The 23,392-nt window shown below is 40.5% G+C and overlaps 1 protein-coding gene across 2 annotated transcripts in view; it reads left to right on the top strand.

Annotated features, from left to right (window-relative positions):
• Positions 1-592: 592 nt before the first annotated feature.
• Positions 593-23,392, top strand: part of BORCS5 (BLOC-1 related complex subunit 5) — a 97,683-nt gene continuing 74,883 nt past the window's right edge. Inside the window, exons 1-2 of one of the 2 annotated variants that reach the window (XM_019937629.3) lie at positions 593-719; positions 3,675-3,818. In XM_019937629.3, coding sequence (XP_019793188.1) covers position 719; positions 3,675-3,818 — 145 coding nt within the window. In that variant the 5' untranslated portion in view covers positions 593-718. The other variant, XM_019937623.3, reaches the window with a different exon arrangement.

Here is a 23,392-nt window from a genome sequence, read left to right as displayed (position 1 = left end):
TAATTGTCAAGGTGGCCAGAAAGTGACTAGACTTGGGGCATCCACTTTCCTTTGAAGATGCACAAACGCCCTAACACATGAATCAGCATTTTCTACTCATTTTTCTCTCATTTCCAGCTCCTTCTTTCACCATCTAGTATTTTTTGTACGGTCTTCCACAGCCAAACTTCCAGCTTTGGGAACTGAAACAGGAGCTTGGCATCCAGGCAGTTGTGGATTCCAATCCTAAATCTATCTGGCACCTCTCTTTCCCCATCTGTAAAACAGGGTTAAATTTTTTGCAATATATTACAAATATCGTATCATTATGTTGTACACCTGAAACTCATACAATATTATGTCAATTTAAAAAACCCAAAAATAAATACCAAAAAAACCACACACAAAAACAAAACAAACTCCCCAAAAGCCTATTAATAAAGTTTTAACGATGGGGATAAAGTGCCTAGTGTGTGGACGATACTTAAAGGTGACGCGCAACATTACAACAGGAAACGGGTAACCCTTTGGGGCGGTTCTGGCGTTGAGGTGATCGGGCCCTTTAAGGCTGCGCCCCGGGAGTCGCCGGCGCGAGTTTCCCCGCCCTCCCTCGGGCCCGGGGCGGTGGCCGGGTGGGGATGGGGGGGTGGGCCTTCTAACCCGGAACTGACGGCTGCGCGCTGCCGGCGCTGCCAATCCGCGTCCGAGAAGGAACGAGCGTGAGGCGCCCGAGCGAGCGAGTGAGTGAAAGCGGTGCCGCCCGCCGGCTGCAGGCGCGGCGGGTGCCCGGCGTTTCCCCGCCTCCCTGGCTTGGGTTTCCCTAAATAAGGCAGGCGTGCAGTGTATAGCTCCGCCGCACCTCTTTGCACGTCCTTCCCCGAATAGGGCCTCCCCGTCCCCCGCTACCCGCGCCCCCGCCTGGGCTGGGCGCGCCATCCCCACAGCGCAGCCTGTGTAGCCTCCGCATCCCGGTCCCCGGCCCCTTCCCTGTCGCACCGCCGCCCGAGCGGTCGCCGCCCGTTCCGCCGTTCCTCCGCTGCCACCGCTGCCAGCACCATGGGCAGTGAGCAGAGCTCCGAGGCCGAGAGCCGACCCAACGATCTGAACTCCTCAGGTCGGTGCCCTGATCTCCACCCTTCTCCAGCCAGCCCTGTTTGCTTGCGGGGCGGGCTGCCTTCCAGCCTGCTGGGGACTGGGACCGGCGGACAGGAACGCACAGAAAGCCCTCACCATGCTTTTTTCTTAAAAAAGAAAAAGAAAAAAAAATTACCATCTGCCCTAGCCTTGATTGCCCTGATGGAAGCCGGTACCTGTGATTGCAAGCTAAGCCAGCGTGGGCGCCCGAGCCCATTATTTTCAGAACAGCTGTTCCTCTCAGCTGCAGCCTACTCTTTGAAGGAGGACCTAATTAATATTTGGCTTTAGTATTCATGACTGATAGAGAGATTTGGGTCGCGCAATGGATGGGTCATAGGACCTGAAAGAACAGATTCTTTCTTAAAAATGGGTTCTAGAGATTCTTTTTCAGAAGGGATGTGTGGCAGGTGAACAATCGCTGTGAACCGTTGGGTGAGAGCGAGTCCAGAAACTGCATCTTCCCATCGGAAGGTGTCTCGGCTCCCTTTCTAATATAAAAGTTGGCTAGGAAGGCAGGATCTGGTGTTTTTCCCTATTCTTCCCCCGCCCACGTTGTTTAGATTTCTCTCCGAGTTTGATATAGGAATGGGAGGATTATTGTTCCTGTAGTATAATGAGCACTCGGAACAGCTGATGCTTAATTGAGGCTCATTTGCTCCTTTTTGTTGTTGTTACCCACCAACCTCTAGGACCACTGGGACTGTCCCAGATAAGCTCTGGAGTTGCTAATCCAAATTGGCTTATATCTGGGGCCTAAAAAGAGCCCTGGTCATGGGCTGCTCTGATCTTGGTAGGATATGTAGTTCAGAAATGTAGACGCTAGCAGATCTATGGGTATTCCACACTGAAATGTAACCTTCAAAGCTAGTTCAGTCTACCATTCTGGGGGCTAGATTGAGATAGCTTTTAACGGTGAGCAGCATCTACTGCTACGTTCATTCTTATTTATTTGAAAGATCCAGAATGTAGTATCTGTTGTAACAAATATAGTAATAATTGTTACCCCTTCCCTTCTTGCCTCTGTGTCAGGCCAGAAGCATATTTTGTGAGAAGCGTGTCATTTTTTTTTTGTTTGTTTGTTTTTGCGGTACGCGGGCCTCTCACCGCTGCGGCCTCTCCCGCCGCGGAGCACAGGCTCTGGACGCGCAGGCCCAGCGGCCACGGCCCATGGGCCCAGCCGCTCCGCGGCACGCGGGATCCTCCCGGACCGGGGCACGAACCCGCGTCCCCCGTATCGGCAGGTGGACTCCCAACCACTGCGCCACCAGGGAAGCCCGCGTGTCATCTTTTTAATAGGCTTGCTCACCTACTAACCAACAGCATGGCCTCTAACCAGTACTAGAGCATACTAACCAATACTACCGAATAGCATAGGTTAGAATTTACCTGGTTCCCTGTGCTAAGTGCTTCACATGTGTTCATGTTTAATCCTCACAGTAGCCCCATTTTACAAACACGTAGTAGAGACTAGCTAGAATCTAGTAAACTCTGTTTTCCTCTGGTATCTGGGGAAGGAGGAATCACTGAATTTGTACTAGGAAAGATTTCGGGCTTGGGATTTGTAAAACATTAGGTAAATTACCAAAAGAGGCGAAGAGAGACTTCTTGAAGAGCAATGAAAGTAGCTGAGATTCTAAGAGTGAATGCCAAGCCTTAAGAGACATTAGCCTCCAGGAGGCAGGGCAGTTCTGTGGCATACCTGGATCAACCTTTGAGACATGATTATGATGCGCCTGCAAATACTACCTTCTAGAGTGTAAAACAATAAAGATTCCCTCTTGCCCCAACCGGATGTTTGGGAGCAGAGGATGTCTTGGTCTGGGGAGTCCTTGACAGTTTGAATCACTTCCCTCTAAATGGATTACAGTCTCCTGGGTGCCTGAAGTTGACCCGCCTCTTTAGCGGTCCTTCAAGTTTCTTTATTTTGCCTCAGCCTACAGTGGACCTGCCGGTTCTTTCTGCCCTGTGACTTTAAGGGTGAGGGGGCTCGTGCCATCATCTTGTGTTAAGAGCCAGGATTATTTTTCCTGTGACTAGGATCTATTCATCATGCTGGGCTTGCTGTGATAGGGTGGCTACACAGCTTTGCAACCCCAGCATCACTGGGATGGGTCATGTACACCAACAATCCGTTTACCTCCAGTTCCCTTCTTAACTCTGTTTCTAGCACTGGTGACTTTGGGCAAGCCACAGCTAAATTTGGTATGCTTATTTCCTCATTGGGAAATAGGGACAAACGTCAGGAGGATCAAAGAAGTAAAAATTAAAAACAATCTGGTTATTATTTTGTGTTTTGAATAATAAACTTTTAATTACAAAAGCAGCCTCATAGATGGTATATGGTCCTATAAAGTTTGAAGGTTTTTTTTTTTAATACCGTGGGAAATAGAAGTCCTCTGTAATTCATCTCCCCTACCCAGCCCCCACTGCAGGATAACTGCGGTTAGCATCTTTTGTGTAAAAATTATCCTTTTTAATGACTACAGTGAAAACAGCTTTGGTGAGATGGAGGTCGCTAAATAAGATGCAATTCCTGAGCGGTGTAACTTTATTTTCAGTGGCCCCTTCTCCAGCTAAGCATAGAGCCAAGATGGATGATATTGTGGTAGTAGCTCAGGGCTCCCAGGCCTCACGGAATGTCAGCAATGATCCCGATGTCATCAAGTTGCAAGAGATTCCAACCTTCCAGCCACTTTTGAAAGGTAAGGGCTTGCATTTCTTAAAAAAAATTTATTGAAGTATAGTTGATTTACAATATTGTGTTAGTTTCAGGTGTACAGCAAAGTGATTTGGTTTTATATATATATGTGTGTATACACACACACACACACACACACACAGACATACACATACACATACATTCTTTTTCAGATTCTTTTCCATTAGAGGTTATTACAAGACGTTGACTATAGTAGCATCTATACTGACATCTATAGGCAGATCTTCCAGACAGAAAATCATTAAGGCAACAGAGATCCTAAATGACACAATAGAACAGTTGGACTTAATTGATACATACAGGACACTACATCCAAAAAAACAGAATACACATTCTTTTCAAGTGCACACAGAACATTCTCTAGGATAGACCACATACTAGGACCCAAGCAAGCCTCAATACATTTAAAAGGATAGAAATTATTTCCAGGGATTGCATTTTATCTTATCTGGACTTGCTGGAAAGGTGTGCGTAGCCCCACCATTCTCCCCTGATATCTCTGTGCCTTATGCATCTCCTTTAGGTCTTTGCTTAAGTGGCATTTTCTTGGTGAAGCCTTCCTTGACTGCTATATTTAGAATTGCAGCCCTTTTCCCGGCCTGTTTTTCTCTGGAGTACATAATCACCCTTGACTTACTGCATAGTTTACTTATTTGTTCACTGTCTGTATTTCCCTGCTAGAATGTAAAGCTCCATGATGGTAGGAACTTTCCATGTTTTGTTCACTGTTGAATCCTCAGCACTTGGAATAGAGCCTGGTGTAAAGTAGGGACTGAGTAAATGAATGAATGAATGATGATGAAGTTGGCTTACCTGTCATATTTCCCCAAAAAGATTTTCATTCTTATTTGTGATCTGGACTATGGGTTGACTAGTTTACCTCCACAGAGAAAATCTCCATGATAACTGATACACTTATAGTTAATCCTGGCAACTGTTTTGTTTGACAGGGAGTTCGTGTTTGAAAGGAGAGAATGTGTACAAACCGTCATCCCTCCTAATATATGATTAGCATATATTGAGGTAGTTACCTTTTAATATGAATTTTATTATTCATTTGATAATTTTATTTTATATTTTTATTAACTTGTTATTAATACATGCATTACTTTATTTTATTATTTTCATATCTTTATTAAGTAGTGGCAATGATTTTTTATTAACTGAATGGGGTTTCTGCTGTAAGAATCACTGTGTCCCCCTCTCACGACAAAAGATTAGGAAATGTAAATGATTTAGTTGACCTACCCTGGTTTACTTAACCTGGTACAGTATAATATGAAACATCTTACATTTATAGAGCTATTTGTATTAAAAGGTTCCCTCCCCTACACACACATATACATTATCCCTTTAGTTCTTACATCATTAAATATGTTTGAATGATTTGTGCCAGATTAGACAGCTGGCAGCTAGAGGTTGAACTTGAACCTTTATCACTGATGTCAAATCCTGTACTAGTTAAACCATTCCACACTGTACTTAAAAAACAAAAATAAAACCAAATGGTGCTTTATAGATGATCCATATACTTCTCATTCTTCCCAGTACTTCATCTGCTTTACAGATGAGGAAATACAAGCTTTCTATCTTCCCCCAGAGGCCTCAGTGTTAGACACTGGTAAACTCTTCTGATTCTTATGCAAAACAACACATTACATCCCGTTACCCATCTTCTCATTAGTTTCTGTTATTTTGAGGAATCATGTGATTCTCCAAAGAAGCCAACATTAATGAAATTTCCATTTTCATATATCCTTGTGCAATCCGATTTAAAACACACACCTTTATCTTTAGAAACTTAGAGGCTGACACTTGTATCCTGTCCTCCATCCCTTCTGGAGTTGCATGTATTGCTCACAGTCACGGTGTTCATGCCTCCACTTCCTGTTAACTATGTCCTCTTTCCTCCCAAAGTCGTCTAGTCCTGGGTGAGGCCTGTGAGATCTAGTTTTGTCCCCACTTCTGGGAAATGCTGAAAACAAACAAAAACTAAAAAAACAACCCCAGAACTTTGAGTTGTATTTAATACTTTTCTGGAATTAGTGTTTCTTCTTTAAGCATTTGAAATAATTCGTATTTTATGATAAGTTGACTAGTAGGGGAAACATCTGGGAGAAGGTTTGGTGTTAAGGGAAGCTAACCTCAGATTTAAAATCGTCACTGGGAACCCCAAGAGTGAATTATTAGTGTGGTGCAGTTAATGCGACACAGCTGGACTTGCTTGCATTACTACCTGGATTTTATTTATTTTTGATTGAAGCATATTTGATTTACAATATTGTGTAGTTTCAGGTGTATAGCATAGTGATTCAGTATTTTGCAGATTATATTCCATTGTAGGTTATTCTGAGATAATGGGTTTAATTCCCTGTGCTATGCAGTATATTCTTGTTGCTTATCTATTTTATTGATACATTTAGCAGTTTGTATCTGTTACTCCCATACCTCTGATTTGTTCCTACCCCTTTTCTCTCCCCTTTGGTAACCTCAGATTTGTTTTCTATATCTGTGACTCTGTTTCTCTTTTGTGTATACCTTCATTTGTATTATTTTTTAGATTCTGCTTATACATGATATCATATAGTATTTGTCTTTTTCTCTGTCTGACTTATATCACTAAGCATAATATTCTCCAGGTCCATCCACATTGCTGCAGATGGCAGTATTTCATTCTTTTCTAAGGCTGAGTCATATTCCATTGTATATATATTACCACATCTTTTTTTTTTTTTTGCGGTACGCGGGCCTCTCACTGTTGTGGCCTCTCCTGTTGCGGAGCACAGGCTCCGGACGCACAGGCTCAGTGGCCATGGCTCACGGGCCTAGCCGCTCCGCGGCATGTGGGATCTTCCCGGACCGGGGCACAAACCCGTGTCCCCTGCATCGGCAGGTGGACTCTCAACCACTGCGCCACCAGGGAAGCCCTATATTACCACATCTTAATCCAGTAATCTGTTGATGGGCACTTGGGTTGCATCCGTATCTTGGCTATTGTAAATAGTGCTATTATGAACATTGGGGTGCATGTATCTTTTCAAATTAGTGTTTTTGTTTTTTCTGGATGTATGCACAGGAGTGGGATTGCTGGATCACATGGTAGTACTATTTTTAGTTTTTTAAGGAACCTCCATACTGTTTTTCACAGTGGCTGCACCAATTTATACTCCCACCAACAGTTTACAAGGGTTCTACTACCTGGATTTTAATTGTGACTTGGCTACCGACTGACTGTGTTGCCCTGACTTTGTTTTTCACCTCTCTGAACCTTGGTTGTTGAGTATGTTGAGAATAGGTGCAGGAGAGAGGAAAGCTCGTGAGAAGCAGCGTCTAGTTAAGAGGAGTCCTAGGATTTGGCTAAAGAGGGTAGAGAAATCACCTGAGGAGAGTGATGTGAAAATAGAAATGGTAACAAAGGGCAGTGGCCAGACTGCAGGGCACAAAATAAGCCCGTGAGCATTTAAGTTGATGCTCGCGTTTTACTTGTGAAGAAGAAACATCTTGGACAGTGATTAGAAAAGGTAGGCAAAGGGGACAACTGGGTGGAAGTGATAAGTATAATCATGATAGTAATAGTAGCTAATCGTCACCTCCCGTGCTCTGCATACCTATTATTCTTTCCATTTTCTACATTAAAACATTGAGGCTCAGAGAGCTTCAGTTCATTGCCTAGAGTCACATGGCTATAAGTGATGGCCCATCTCCAGATGACATCAGGACATCGAGTTTTAACTATTTTGTACATAGAATAAGACTCAGTTTCAGACTCCTAGATACAGAGAACAAACTTGTGGTTGCCAGAGGAGAGGGGAGTTGCAGATGAGGGAAATAGGCGAGGGAGATTAAGAGGTATAAACTTCCAGTTTTAAAATAGATAAATCATAGGGATGTAAGGTACAGCATCAGGAGTATAATCGGTAATATTGTAATAACTTTGTATGGTGACAGCTGGTAACTGGATTTATCATGGTGATCTTTTCGTGATGTATAAAAATATCGAATCACTATGTTGTACACCTGAAACGAATATAGTATGGTAAGTCAATTATACTTTGACTTAAAAAAGAAAGTTTCCAATTCTAGCGAAGCCCATGGTAAAAATCATGAGGCTGTAATGGGGAATAGGGTGATGGGCGTGAGCTGGCTTGGATTTTCAGGTGCCGCGTTTGTTACAGAGCCTCCTGCTTTGATGTTGTTCTGCCTGGTAATTTAAAGCCCTGCATCTGCTTGCTGGCCTGGGCAGGGATCACTCATCTTTGTTGCCTTTATACTCTAATCTCTTTCCCCCTTTACTGCTTTCAGGATGAGGCTGTTTCTCAAAGAAGTGAAAGGGCCACACAGTGAGGGCTACCCCCCAGGTTTGATATCAGAAAGCTTTTATTCCAGTTAATGACAGTGTATTCTTTCAAAACAATACATTCAAGTACTACACAGAGTTCACGATTGTTCCATAATGTCATATGATGTAATGCTAATGCTGGTGGGTGACCTGCAGAGGCAGTGGCTGGGCGAGTTTGGGGCTATTCCTATGACTGAGGTAACGTATGCATTTTTAATAAGCAAGCAGATTCTTTCTCTGGTCTTAACCCTTTTGGGTGACTATCCCAGGGTATAGTTTATGCTCCATACGAATGCCAAATAACATTACATTAGTAAAGTTCCTCTTTTATTTTAAGCCAAAAGAATTTCTTTTTTTCATAGCAGTCTCTGAAGTACCAACTTACTTGGAAATGTAACACACTTAAGGGAAAATGAGAAATTAAAAAATTAGAAGGTAGCAATAAATGGCCATGACAGAGCACAAAAGCAAAATGTAGATTTGATGCAAATTAGGTTCCCAGAGGTTAAACAAACCCTATAGATTTCTTACTTAAAATTCAACCATTCATATTTTTTAATTAATCCCACTCTCATGTCATTCTATAGAAATGAAATACTCACAAGTGAAATGCAATATTGATGTTTTATATATAAAAGTTATAAAATAATTATTCTTTTCACTCCTGGCAATGAATATATGTGCACGCATGAGAGGACATGGTGGTGCGTACATATATGACTTTCTTTGCAACTGACTGATCATTTTTGTTACTGACCCTGGATACAACAAGACATAAGATTATAAGACTTCCCTGGTGGCGCAGGGGTTAAGAATCCGCCTGCCAATGCAGGCGACACAGGTTCGAGCCCTGGTCCGGGAAGATCCCACATGGCAAGGAGCAACTAAGCCCATGTGCCACAACTACTGAGCCTGCGCTCTAGAGCCCGTGAGCCACAACTACTGAGCCTGCGAGCCACAACTACTGAAGCCCGCTCCGCAACAAGAGAAGCCACCATGATGAGAAGCCCACGCACTGCAATGAAGAGTAACCCTGGCTCGCTGCAACTAGAAAAAGCCCGCGTGCAGCAACGAAGACCCAACACAGCCAAAAATAAATTATTTAAATAATTTTTTAAAAAAAGATTCTATTGCTGCCTAAGGAGGGGACTGTCTTTGTTACCGACAAGGGAGATCAGACATACACAGTGTAATAGCCTCAGTGATACTCAGCAGCTCTGTTGGGAGTTCTGTGCTTGGTTGTTAAGAATGTGCTGCATATGTCCAAGTATATTGTTTTATTGTAGTTTGCTGTTGACAGTTCTGACAGTTCCCAGAGGTAACGTTTGTGCAGATGCCAGTGCGATGGGTGCAGAGACAAGAAAACCAGTCCCCATGCACTGCCCTCAGAGAGCAGGAGCCCCTCCTCTCTGCTGGGTCACAGCCACTGCTGCCCTGGCTGCTGCTTCTGCAGATCTGTATCCAGGTCCTGACTGGGTTTTACAGAGTCCCAAGAGTCCTGGACTGCCCCACACGTGCTAGTTATTGCCACGTATATTTTCTTTGCTTATAGACCCGCTCCATTGTTCCATAGGACTTCACTTAGAGACACAGGTCCTAAGATGAAATTATTAAGAATTTCAGAAGGCAGCACAAGGGCATTGAACCAAATGTGGAGGACCCCTTTTGAGAACGGGACCCTGTGGGACTGCACAGTTGCACAGCTGTGAAGCAGTTGTAATCCCACAGGTAGTTCAGGTTTAGGTGCTGTTCGATCCAGAGGTTTATCATGTCAGGGTCTCATTTTACTTTTCTGTAATTTTCTCTGTCTTTTCACTCTGTCATCCTTCATGTATTGGTTCCATCCTTTGACTAGTTTTCTACATGAAAGCAAAATGGCTGCAGGAGTTCCAGGTCTTTTATCCATATAATGCACACTCTGTAGCAAAAGAGATTCTCATTAGTCAGGCGTGGGTCACATGGTCATATGCCTAGGTGACAGGCTACCTGATTGGCTTAGTCTAGCTCACATACGTCACCACTAAAGTACAGTAAAGTTTTCTGGAACCATATGGCTCCTAGCATGGAAACTGAGGACAGTTAGGCAGGAATTGCTACTGTGGGAGAAATCACAAGTGTCCACTACAGACTGTTTCTTGAATTAATGACTGACTGACAGATTGGAGTACTTCATCCTGGCAAAGGATGTGTAAATATGCCTCTTGTTTCCAAAGTCTTAACTGAAATTGTAACTAATACTGTATAAACTGATATCTAGATAATTATAATGTGGCAATTGTTAAAAGAATTGTGATAAGAGAAAATCCTATTGCCTATTTAGAGATATTGAAAAAGAAGCACTTAGTGCCAAAAACGTTACCAGTGTTTTTCCAGCACTGCTGGAGGAAGATGCCTCAAGGCTTCCAGTGACCAATACTGATTATATTCTAGGTATATGTGTCTCTGAAGATATAAAGGATAAAATACTAATGTCATGGGACTACCTTTCAAGCAATAGCAAAATTTCTTCTTCTTCTGCGATTAACGGGCAACTTCTATTATGTACAGTAATTTGGTTGTTTTTTTTTAAATATATATATTTATTTATTTATTTTTGGTTGCATTGGGTCTTCGTTGCTGTGCGCGGGCTTTCTCTAGTTGCGGTGAGCGGGGGCTACTCTTTGTTGCAGTGCGCGGGCTTCTCTTGTTGGGAGCACGGGCTCTAGGCGTGCGGGTTCAGTAGTTGTGGCATGCGGGCTCAGTAGTTGTGGCTCGCGGGCTCTAGAGCGCAGGCTCAGTATTTGTGGCGCACGAGCTTAGTTGCTCCGCAGCATGTGGGATCTTCCCAGAGCAGGGCTCGAACCCGTGTCCCCTGCATTGGCAGGCGGATTCTCAACCACTGCGCCACCAGGGAAGCCCAGTAATTTGGTTTTTGTGATGAACCTACACACCAGGAGGAAATGTATACAAATGTATAGTAGCTATTAATAAATTATCAATGTAGCTTAAAAAAAAAAAACACGATGCATGTGAAGGAGATTTTGACAATTAAAAAGAGCCTGGGACTTTCCTTGGTGGAGTAAAATCTCACAAAACGGCAGTGAAGGCTCTCAAATCACATGGAACATTGAGAATTAGCGCTGGAGGTTGAAGCCGGGAAAGAATGAATCGATGGAAAAGGTGGATGTGAGGAACATGAGGGAGCTGGATTTCAAATGACCAGTGAATTCACATCTTTCTCACCAACCCACCTATCAGCCAGACAAATAATATAAGCGAAGAAGGTCCTGGCATTTATCAGACATCTGCCTATGCCAGCTGTCAGGCCTTACCTCTGCACTGGAAAGTGGAGTGGCAAAGGAGGGGATGAGGGGGTGGGTCTTAATCAGAGCCACAGTCTTCTCTGAACCGCTGAGCGGTGACCTCCAGACCCAGGGTTGATCCTCAGGGTGTATTTTCCCCCAGATACCATCTTTGAAAAGTTGATAATTCATTCCCGATTACCTTGTAGGTTTATTTGTATGTGTAATAGCGCTTCAGTTAACCTTTCAAACGTGGCCGTTCACTGGCAAAGTGTGAGTCTTACTCAGAAGAGGGGGACGCACTAGGAGAATGGTCACTCGAAACCAATGGAGAATGTTTGCAAGAGCAGCCTCACTTTGTTCTGCACTCCAGCAAATCTCTGTGCCTGCATCCATTCTTGTTTCTTCCCATGAAATCTCAGAGGAGGTGTGTCTGTGTCTTTTAGTAAAGAATTATATATCTTCTAAAGAAATCAAGGGAAGAAAAAGCTATATGTTGAGTGTTTACTCCCATGTTTGTCATTTCTGGAATTCTTAATCTCTTCCTATGGATTCACGTTTCCATTTGATGTCATTTATTCTTAGTCTGAAGAACTTCTTGTAGCATTTCTCGTAGTGCAGGTCAGCTGGAAACAAATTCTTTGTTTTTATTTATATAAAAATGTCAGTTTTGCCCAGTTTTGTTATAAAGTTTTTTCTTTTTTTGGTAACTACTATATTTTTGAGGAGATATTGTGAGACTTTATGTAATCTTGTTTTTCAGCACACTTTCTTTCACCAGTCATAATATCCATTGATATTTCTTGCTTGAATTAATTATACAGTGATGGTTACCAAACAGTGATTTTTCTAAGTTTGTCATTCCTTCTACATTTATTAGTTTGCATTTTACTGTAAGGAAGACCTTTCTCTTATCCCCAGTTTTTATTCATTTATTTGTTTAAGTCAGTGTGGAACAGCGACTTCCTGTTTTATTCAATGAGTTCTGATCTGTTAAAGTCATTGTATTTGGCCCTCCGTATCAGTGGGTTCTGCATCCACAGATTCACCCAAGGGCGGATTGAAAATAGGAAAAAAAGTCCAGAAAGTTCCAAAAAACAAAACGCGAATTTGCTGAGCGCTAGCAACTATTTACATATCATTTACATCAATTTACATCGTATTTGCATTGTATTAGATATTATAAGTAATCTAGAGATGATTTAAAGTATACGGGAGGACGTGCGTAGGTTATATGCAAATACATTTTATATAAAGGACTTGAGCATCCAGGGACTTTGGTATCCACGGGGGTCCTGGAATCATTCCCCTCATGGACACCAAGGAGTGACTGTTTTTTTTTGTTTTGTTTTGTTTTTTGCGGTACGCGGGCCTCTCACTGTTGTGGCCTCTCCCGTTGCGGAGCACCGGTTCTGGATGCGCAGGCTCAGCGGCCATGGCTCACGGGCCCAGCCTCTCCGCGGCATGTGGGATCTTCCCGGACCGGAGCACGAACCCGTGTCCCCTGCCTTGGCAGGTGGACTCTCAACCACTGCGCCACCAGGGAAACCCCGACTGTTTATTTTTAATTGCAAAATGCTCCATATTTGGCTAGTTGCAATACCATCAATTTAGCTTCCTGTGTCCTTTTGACGTATTCTCATTATTCTTTCAACATATTTTTATTTTATGGCACAATATAACGTTCCAGACTTACCTTGCTCTTCCCTGGCCTCAGCCCTAGAATCAAGCATTTCTCCAGGAGCCCCAGTTCTTTTAGTGGAGGGTGGTGTTTAGAAACCACTCCCAGACCCTCTTGGTGTGTTTAGCAAGGAATATATATATATATATATATATATATATACATATATATATATATATATATATATATGTGTGTGTGTATATTTATATATACAAACTCACACATTTATACCTGTATTTATTTTTATATTTAACCTATGTATATTGAAAAGGATGAGTTCACACTAATGTGCACCATATGTTCTTTGATCTATAGAGTTATAGTTATTATCAAATACTTTGGCCATTATTTCTTCCAGTATTTTTCTGCCCCTCCCTTCCCAGTTTCTATGTTTGACCACGTGGTGTTTTCTCACAGGTCATTGATGCACCTTTTGGATTTTTTTTTCCTTTCTGTCTTTTTCCTTTCTGACCTACTTTGGGTAATTTTTAATGCTATGTTTCCAGGTTGAGTGGTCTTTTTTTTTCCTGTCATGTCTATGCTGCCATTAATCCCATCCAATGCATTTTTTTTAAACTTTTTATTTTATATTGGAGTATAGTTGATTAACAATGTGATAGTCTCAGGTGTGCAGCAAAGTGATTCAGTTATACATATACGCGTATCTATTGTTTTTCAAATTCTTTTCCCATTTAGGTTGTTACATAATATTGAGCAGAGTTCCCTGTGTTATACGGTAGGTCCTTGCTGGTTATCCATTTAAAATATAGCAGTGTACATGCCAATCCAAAACTCTCTAGCTATCTCTTCCCCCAACCCTTGTATTTTTAATTTCAAATAACTGTGTTTTTCAGCTTTAGATATCCATTCCCCTCTTTTTTTAAAAAAAAGTCATTTCTTGACTTTATCATGCTTATGTTCTCCTCTACTTTTTGAACATATAGAGTATATTTATAATAACTCTTTTAACTCTTGTCTGCTAGTCAATCATTTCTGGATCTGTTTTTTTTTTTTTATTGAATGAGCTTTCTCAAGTCACATTTTCCTGCTTTTTTCATGCCTGGAAGGGGGGGGAGGTAGGAGTTTATTAATTAATTAATTTATTTTTGCTGTGTTGGGTCTTCGTTTCTGTGCAAGGGCTTTCTCTAGTTGTGGCAAGTGGGGGCCACTCTTCATCACGGTGCGCGGGCCTCTTACTATCGCGGCCTCTCTTGTTGCGGGGCACAGGCTCCAGACGCACAGGCTCAGTAGTTGTGGCTCACGGGCCTAGTTGCTCCATGGCATGTGGGATCCTCCCAGACCAGGGCTCGAACCCGTGTCCCCTGCATTAGCAGGCAGATTCTCAACCACTGCGCCACCAGGGAAGCCCCGATGCCTGGAAGATTTTTACTGTATGCCAAAGATTGTATATTTTATGTTTTTGGGTGCTGGATTTTGTTTGATTCCTTTAAAGGAGATTGGACTTGGTTCTGGCAGGAGGTTAAGTTACTTGTAATCAGTTCTAGGCTTGCTTTTGAGTTTGGTTAGGGCTCATCCAGAGCAGCCTTACGTCTGGTTTAATTAAACCTCCCTACTAAGGCAATACCCTTCTGAGCATGCTACCCATTGCCCCATATATTATGAGGTTTTTCCACTCTGGCTGGTGGGAACATGAACTGCCCTTAGCCTTATGTGAGTTTCAGAAATTGTTTGGCTTACTGCTTTCCTGGTTCTTTCTCCAGACTTGTGGAATTTCGGCTCATAAATTCACAAGTTACTGTGCAAGGGTTCAAGAGTGCCCTGTGTGATTTCCGCAGTGTGCTTGTGGAAGGCCCTTCCCTCCCATCCTCTGTCGTGCAAGTTCTAGACACCTTAGTCTCTGCAAACTCCACTCTTCAACTCCGAGGCCACTGTGCCTCCCTGGTCTGCATCCTGAGACCTGCCTTTCAGCAGTAAGCTGGGGAAATGATAGAACTCACTTGTTTTCCTTCTTGTGGGGCTCAAAGTCCTGCACTGCCTGTTACACAATATCTGAAAAGAGTGTTTCATATATTTTGTCTGGTTTTCTAGCTGTTTATGACTGTCAGGCATAACAGCAGATAATATTTCATGGGCAGAAGTGGAAATCCTCCCCCAAAGATGCTTTTTAATCCATATTCTTCTCTCAGTTACCACTTCTTCATTTTACTTTTGTGCCTCATGCCAACAGCTTTTGATAACTACATTGGCATTCATTTCCGCAAAATATTGGTAAATTCCTGCCCAGGTCCTGGTGGTGCTCCAGATAGCAGAGATACAAAAGAATATAAGACACCGTTTCTGCCCTTTGGGAGCTTATAATTTTGTGAGTGATTTAGACAGGTAAATAACTCGTAGTAATATAGTATGTGTAATACTGGCCAGATGCCCAAAAGACTAGGTAGGCATGGAGGAGAGAACCATTAATTTGACCTGGGGTTTTGAGATAGGCTTCACAGTGGAAGAAATATTTGAGCTGGGTTTTCAGGGATGAATGGAAGGTAGCCACATTGAGAAGACAGGGTCGGGGGAGTGTTCATAGTTTAAAATCTTCCATATAAATAAAAAGATAAAAGTTGCCAAGAGAATTCTTGACCAGAACTACATCTGGGATGTACTGCTTTAATTTTCTGTTCTTAGTCAATGTATGCAGGTTACCCAAATGTATGCAGGTTAAATTCTGATTTTAGTTTCAAGCCATATTAAATATCAACTTACTGGAATAATTATCAGATAGTTTATGTACTGATTATTCATTCTTTTCTGTTTCTCTAAACTTTCAATTTGTGTTATATTATGACTTTAAATAAAATATACATGGTTTTCTTTAGCTAGAACCCAAGGATATATCTTTCTAAACAATATCATTTCCTGCATGAGCTAGCCTTTTACCCCTGGAATATAACAGTAAAGGATGTACAGTGTATATTTCCTTTTAAGGTTCTGGTTTGTCAGCAGTTTCTGCTAAGTGATAGCCTAGAAACAGCCTAAGGCTGAATAGTATAAAATTTTGTTAGTCGTTTTCAATTTTTCTACTTTTCCAAAATTCGCATATAAAAATTCTTCTATTTTAAAACACACTAGCGACCCACCACCAGTCCCTCCCATCAGGAAACTTGCACAAGCCTCTTAGATAGCCTCATCCACCAGAGGGCAGACAGCAGAAGGAAGAATGACAGTCCTGCAGCCTGTAGAACAAAAACCACACTCACAGAAAGATAGACAAGATGAAAAGGCAGAGGGCTATGTACCAGATGAAGGAACAAGATAAAACCCCAGAAAAACAACTAAATGAAGTGGAGATAGGCAACCTTCCAGAAAAATAATTCAGAATAATAGTAAAGATGATCCAGGACCTCGGGAAAAGAATGGAGGCAAAGATCGAGAAGATGCAAGAAATGTTTAACAAAGACCTAGAAGAATTAAAGAACAAACAAACAGAGATGAACAATACAATAACTGAAATGAAAACTACACTAGAAGGAATCAATAGCAGAATAACTGAGGCAGAAGAACAGATAAGTGACCTGGAAGACAGAATGGTGGAATTCACTGCTGTGGAACAGAATAAAGAAAAAAGAATGAAAAGAAATGAAGACAGCCTAAGAGACCTCTGGGACAACATTAAACGCAACAACATTCACGTTATAGGGGTCCCAGAAGGAGAGGAGAGAGAGAAAGGACCTGAGAAAATATTTGAAGAGATTATAGTCGAAAACTTCCCTAACATGGGAAAGGAAATAGCCACCCAAGTCCAGGAAGCACAGAGAGTCCCAGGCAGGATAAACCCAAGGAGAAACACACCGAGACACATAGTAATCAAATTGGCAAAAATTAAAGACAAAGAAAAATTATTGAAAGCAGCAAGGGAAAAATGACAAATAACATACAAGGGAACCTTCCATAAGGTTAACAGCTGATTTCTCAGCAGAAACTCTACAAGCCAGGAGGGAGTGGCATGATATACTTAAAGTGATGAAAGGGAAGAACCTACAACCAAGATTACTCTACCAAGCAAGGATCTCATTCAGATTTGACGGAGAAATCAAAAGCTTTACAGACAAGTAAAAGCTAAGAGAATTCAGCACCACCAAACCAGCTCTACAACAAATGCTAAAGGAACTTCTCTAAGTGGGAAACAAAAGGGAAGAAAAGGACCTACAAAAACAAACCCAAAACAATTAAGAAAATGGTCATAGGAACATACATATCGATAATTACCTTAAATGTGAGTGGATTAAATGCTCCAACCAAAACACACAGGCTTGCTGAATGGATACAAAAACAAGACCCATATATATGCTGTCTACAAGAGACCCAGTTCAGACCTAGGGACACATACAGACTGAAAGTGAGGGGATGAAAAAGAGATTCCATGCAAATGGAAATCAAAAGAAAGGTGGAATAGCAATACTCATATCAGATAAAATAGACTTTAAAATAAAGGATGTTACAAGAGACAAGGAAGGACACTACATAATGATCAAGGGATCAATCCAAGAAGAAGATATAATAATTATAAATATGTATACACCCAACATAGGAGCACCTCAATATATAAGGCAACTGCTAACAGCTCTAAAAGAGGAAATCGATACTAACACAATAATAGTGGGGGACTTTAACACCTCACTTACACCAATGGACAGATCATCCAAAATGAAAATAAATAAGGAAACAGAAGCTTTAAATGACACAATAGACCAGATAGATTTAATTGATATTTATAGGACATTCCATGCAAAAACAGCAGATTACACTTTCTTCTCAAGTGCACATGGAACATTCTCCAGGATAGATCACATCTTGGGTCACAAATCAACCCTCAGTAAATTTAAGAAAATTGAAATCATATCAAGCATCTTTTCTGACCACAACGCTATGAGATTAGAAATGAATCACAGGGGAAAAAACCTTAAAAAACACAAACACATGAAGGCTAAACAATACACTACTTAATAGCCAAGAGATCACTGAAGAAATCAAAAAACACCTGGAGACAAATGACAACAAAAACACAACAATCCAAAACCAATGGGATGCAGCAAAAGCAGTTCTAAGAGGGAAGTTTATAGCTATACAAGCCTACCTCAAGAAACAAGAAAAATCTCAAACAATCTAACCTTACACCTAAAGGAACTAGAAAAAGAAGAACAAACAAAACCCAAAGTTAGCAGAAGGAAAGAAATCATAAAGATCAGAGCAGAAATAAATGAAATAGAAACAAAGAAAACAGTAGCAAAGATCAATAAAAGTAAAATCTGCTTCTTTGAGAAGATAAACAAAATTGATAAACCATTAGCCAGACTCATCAAGAAAAAAAGGGAGAGGACTCAAATCAATAAAATTAGAAATGAAAAAGGAGAAGTTACAACAGACACCGCAGAAATTCAAAGCATCCTAAGAGACTACTACAAGCAACTCTATGGCAATAAAACGGACAACCTGGAAGAAATGGAAAATTCTTAGAAAGGTATAACCTTCCAAGGCTGAACCAGGAAGAAATAGAAAATATGAACAGACCAATCACAAGGAATGATATTGGAACTGATTAAAAATCTTCCAACCAACCAAAGTCCAGGACCAGATGGCTTCACAGGTGAATTCTATCAAACATTTAGAGGAGAGCCAACAGCCATCCTTCTCAAACGCTTCCAAAAAATTGTGGAGGAAGGAACACTCCCAAACTCATCCTATGAGGCCACCATTACCCTGATACCAAAACCAGGCAGATACTACAAAAAAAGAAAATTACAGACCAATATCACTGATGAATATAGATGCAAAAATCCTCAACAAAATACTAGCAAACAGAATCCAACAACACATTAAAAGGATCATGCACCATGATCAAGTGGTATTTATCCCAGGGATGCAAGGATTCTTCATATACATAAATCAATCAGTGTGATACACCATATTAAATTGAAGAATAAAAACCATATGATCATCTCAGTAGATGCAGAAAAAGCTTTTGACAAAACTCAACACCTATTTATGTCAAAAACTCTCCAGAAAATGGGCATAGAGGGAACCTACCTCAATATAATAAAGGCCATATACAACAAACCCACAGCAGACATCGTTCTCAATGGTGAAAAACTGAAAGCATTTCCTCTAAGATCAGGAACAAGACAAGGATGTCCACTCTCACCACTGTTATTCAACATAGTTTTGGAAGTCCTAGCCATGGCAATCAGAGAAGAAAAAGAAATAAAAAATACAAATTGGAAAAGAAGAAGTAAAACTGTCACTGTTTGCAGATGACATGATACTCTACATAAAGAATCTTAAAGATACCACCAGAAAACTACTAGAGCTAATCAATGAATTTGGTAAAGTTGCAGGATACAAAATTAATGCACAGAAATGATGAAAAATCTGAAAGAGAAATTAAGGAAACACTCCCATTTACCACTGCAACAAAAAGAATAAAATACCTAGGAATAAACCTACCTAGGGAGACCAAAGGCCTATATGCAGAAAACTATGACACTGATGAAAGAAATTAATGATGATACCAGCAGATGGAGAGCTATACAATGTTCTTGGATTGGAAGAATCAATATTGTGAAAATGACTATACTACCCAAAGCAATCTACAGATTCAATGCAATCCCTATCAAATTACCAATGGCATTTTTTGCAGAACTAGAAAAAAAAATTCTTAAAGTTTGTATGGAGACACAAAAGACCCCAAATAGCCAAAGCAGTCTTGACGGGAAAAAACGGAACTGGAGGAATCAGACTCCCTGACTTCAGACTATACTACAAAGCTACAGTAATCAAGACAATATGGTACTGGCACAAAAACAGAAACATAGATCAATGAAACAAGATGGAAAGCCCAGAGATAAACCCACGCACCTATGGTCAACTGATCTATGACAAAGGAGGCAAGGATATACAATGGAGAAAAGACATTCTCTTCAGTAAGTGGTGCTGGGAAAACTGGACATCTACATGTAAAAGAATGAAATTAGAACACTCCCTAACACCATACACAAAAATAAACTCAAAATGGATTAGAGACCTAAAAATGTAAGATCGGACACTATAAAACTCTTAGAGGAAAACATAGGAAGAACAGTCTTTGACATAAATCACAGCAGGATCCTTTTTGATCCACCTCCTAGAGTAATGGAAATAAAAACAAAAATAAGAAAATGGGACATAATGAAACGTCACAGCTTTTGCACAGCAAAGGAAACCATAAACAAGACGAAAAGACAACCCTCAGAACGGGAGAAAATATTTGCAAACGAATCAACAGACAGTTACTCTCCAAAATATATAAACAGCTCATGCAGCTCAATATTAAGAAAACAAACAATCCAATCTAAAAATGGGCAGAAGACCTAAATAGACATTTCTCCAAAGAAGACATACAGATGGCCAAGAAGCACATGAAAAGCTGCTCAACATCACTAATTATTAGAGAAATGCAAATCAAAACTACAACGAGGTATCACCTTACACCAGTTAGAATGGGCATCATCAGAAAATCTACAAACAACAAATGCTGGAGAGGGTGTGGAGAAAAGGGAACCCTCTTGCACTGTTGGTGGGAATGTAAATTGATGCATCCACTTTGAAGAACAATATGGAGGTTCCTTAAAAAATCAAAAATAGAATTACCATATGATCCAGCAATCCCACTACTGGGCATGTACCCAGAGAAAACCATAATTCAAAAAGACACATGCACCCCAATGTTCATTGCAGCATTATTTACAATAGCCAGGTCATGGAAGCAACCTAAATGCCCATTGACAGATGAATGGATAAAGAAGATGTGGTGCATATATATAATGGAATATTACTCAGCCATAAAAAGGAACGAAATTGGGTCATTTGTTGAGACGTGGATGGATCTAGAGACGGTCATACAGAGTGAAGTAAGTCAGAAAGAGAAAAACAAATATATTAACACATGTATGTGGAACCTAGAAAAATGGTACAGATGAACCAGTTTGCAGGGCAGAAATTGAGACACAGATGTAGAGAACAAACGTATGGACACCAAGGGGGGAAAACCGTGGTGGGGTGGGGATGGTGGTGTGCTTAACTGGGCGATTGGGATTGACATGTATACACTGATGTGTATAAAATTGATGACTAATAAGGACCTGCTGTATAAAAAAATAAATAAAATTCAAAAAAAATTAAAAAAAAACACACTAACATTTGAGACTGAAATGTTTATTTAGGAAAGCCAGTGTTTTAAAGGTATTCTCACAACTTAAAAAATTCCCTTTCCCCCAGCCCCCGAAACTGAACTGATTATTGGACATTAATTTGATGCTAATTTAATCGTTTTTGGAACTGGTACCACATAATATTCCTCACTGTGAGCACAAGTGGAAGCCACATGCTTTTTTTTAGAACTGTGATATTTCATATATTTTATTCATTCATTTAACCAAATTCATTAAGCTCGTGCTCTTCATCTGATATTGTTAGGCTGGAGACACAAAAGCAAAACACGTTACTCCTTCCCATGAAGAGAGCTCGCAGTCTAGTGAGGGAAACTATATTGTTAACAGATAAATTGTGACCCAATATGGTAAGTGCTGTAAATAAAGTGTAACCCATCAGAGAACAGCTTATTCTGTCTGAAAGAGGCAGGCAAGGTTGACTAGAATTAGAACAACTTAGAAGAATTTATATTTGTGGTCTTGATAGTAATTATTTCCAAAACCTTATTATGCGTGATAAAGCTGATTATAGGGCCCCAAACTCAGAGAGTCTGACTCAATAGGTTCATTTGTAAGGTATCACCTGTATGTGGAACTAGCATTCCAGGTGATTCTGAAATGGGTTCACGGACCACACTTTGGAAAATATCGAGCCAGAAGTTTATGAACTTGAATCTTACCTGAAATTACAGAACTGTTAGATCATTCAACTAAATGATTCTAGAAAATTTTTTTAAAGAGATGTGGTTATCAAAAGTGTATCTTGGAATATGTTATTAGGTTTCTACTATTTTTGGATGAACTCAGTTATTAAAACTGTGATTCACAGTTAATGCCTATACATTAAATTTTAGACTCATTGGGAATTCATTATTTGTAGAAGAATGTTAAAAGTCACAGGGTTTTGATAATGTTTAAGTGTGTTTCCCACCAAAGTCCAGTTTCACAAAAAGCCAATGAAATGCAAAGTGATATTTTAAAGAATAAGTTTCGATAGATAATTATTTGCATTATATGAGCAGATGAAAATCATTAACAAAAGTTTACTGACCTATGGAAGTGTCAGTAAACAAATATTTGGAAACAAAAATGCAGTTTCGATTTGCCAGATTTTTGGATCAGACATACCGCCATTGGGGGTTACTTGGTTCTTCATTCAGTCTTTTTAATTGAGGGCTTTTGTCTCACTTATAATTAAAATATTAGTACGTTTTATTTCAGTAAATCTTATATCAAGAATCATGTTTACCAGCTACAAGAGAAGGAAAAAATGATAAACCCCAGTGAGAGGGGTTAACAGTTATATAGGCCAAAGAGACAGTAAAACATCTTCGAATGCTAGTAAATACCATAGTTCTCTCTCATATTTTGCCACTTGTTTTCATAAGATGGCCTCCCTTTAATGTAGTTTAATTTATAGCAGTGCGGTTTTTAACCCTCTTGCCACTAGATGTCACTAGACTAAAACAGTTGGTAAGCTGGTGGAAACTTGCTACAACTTGTGGCAATATTTGCAAAAGCCTTTGGTTAATTAAGTTTACTCTGTACCATCTGGATTCCTCGTAAAACCAGGTCACAGCTTGCTTCAAGCACAAGCTGGCTGGAAAATATACATGTTCTGTGACACATTAGCAATCTATAATTAGTTATTTTAGTGTTTATCAGGACAGAAAAAGAAAAAATTTACTACCACAGGAAACTTGCAGTGACCTTAATTTTTTGAAGAGAAACTCTGTTTCCAGTGTATCACTGTGCTCAAATGTTTATCACATAAAAGATTTCTGAAGAATTGGGATTGTGTCTTAATTATCTCTAATTTCCCAGGGGCTACCACAAAGCTTGGCACTTGTAGGTATTCAGAAAATGTTATTAAGCATTAGGGTAGTGTAGGAGATGTCAGAGGGAAAAAAGTCCACAAGTTCTCCTCTCAAAAAAGTCTCATTTGGGAGACAATCTACAAAAACATATGCCCACAGCTCAGGGTAGTGTGTATGTACCAAATGAGGACTGCAGTTGTTAAATTCTGTGGGATTCCAGAGGGTCAGTAGCTCTTGGGAGCTA

Source organism: Tursiops truncatus, chromosome 11, assembly GCF_011762595.2.
Source record: "Tursiops truncatus isolate mTurTru1 chromosome 11, mTurTru1.mat.Y, whole genome shotgun sequence".
NCBI classification, from domain to species: Eukaryota; Metazoa; Chordata; class Mammalia; order Artiodactyla; family Delphinidae; genus Tursiops; species Tursiops truncatus.
The sequence above is the reverse complement of the archived record's forward strand: the minus strand, read 5'-3'. Positions and strand labels throughout refer to the sequence as shown.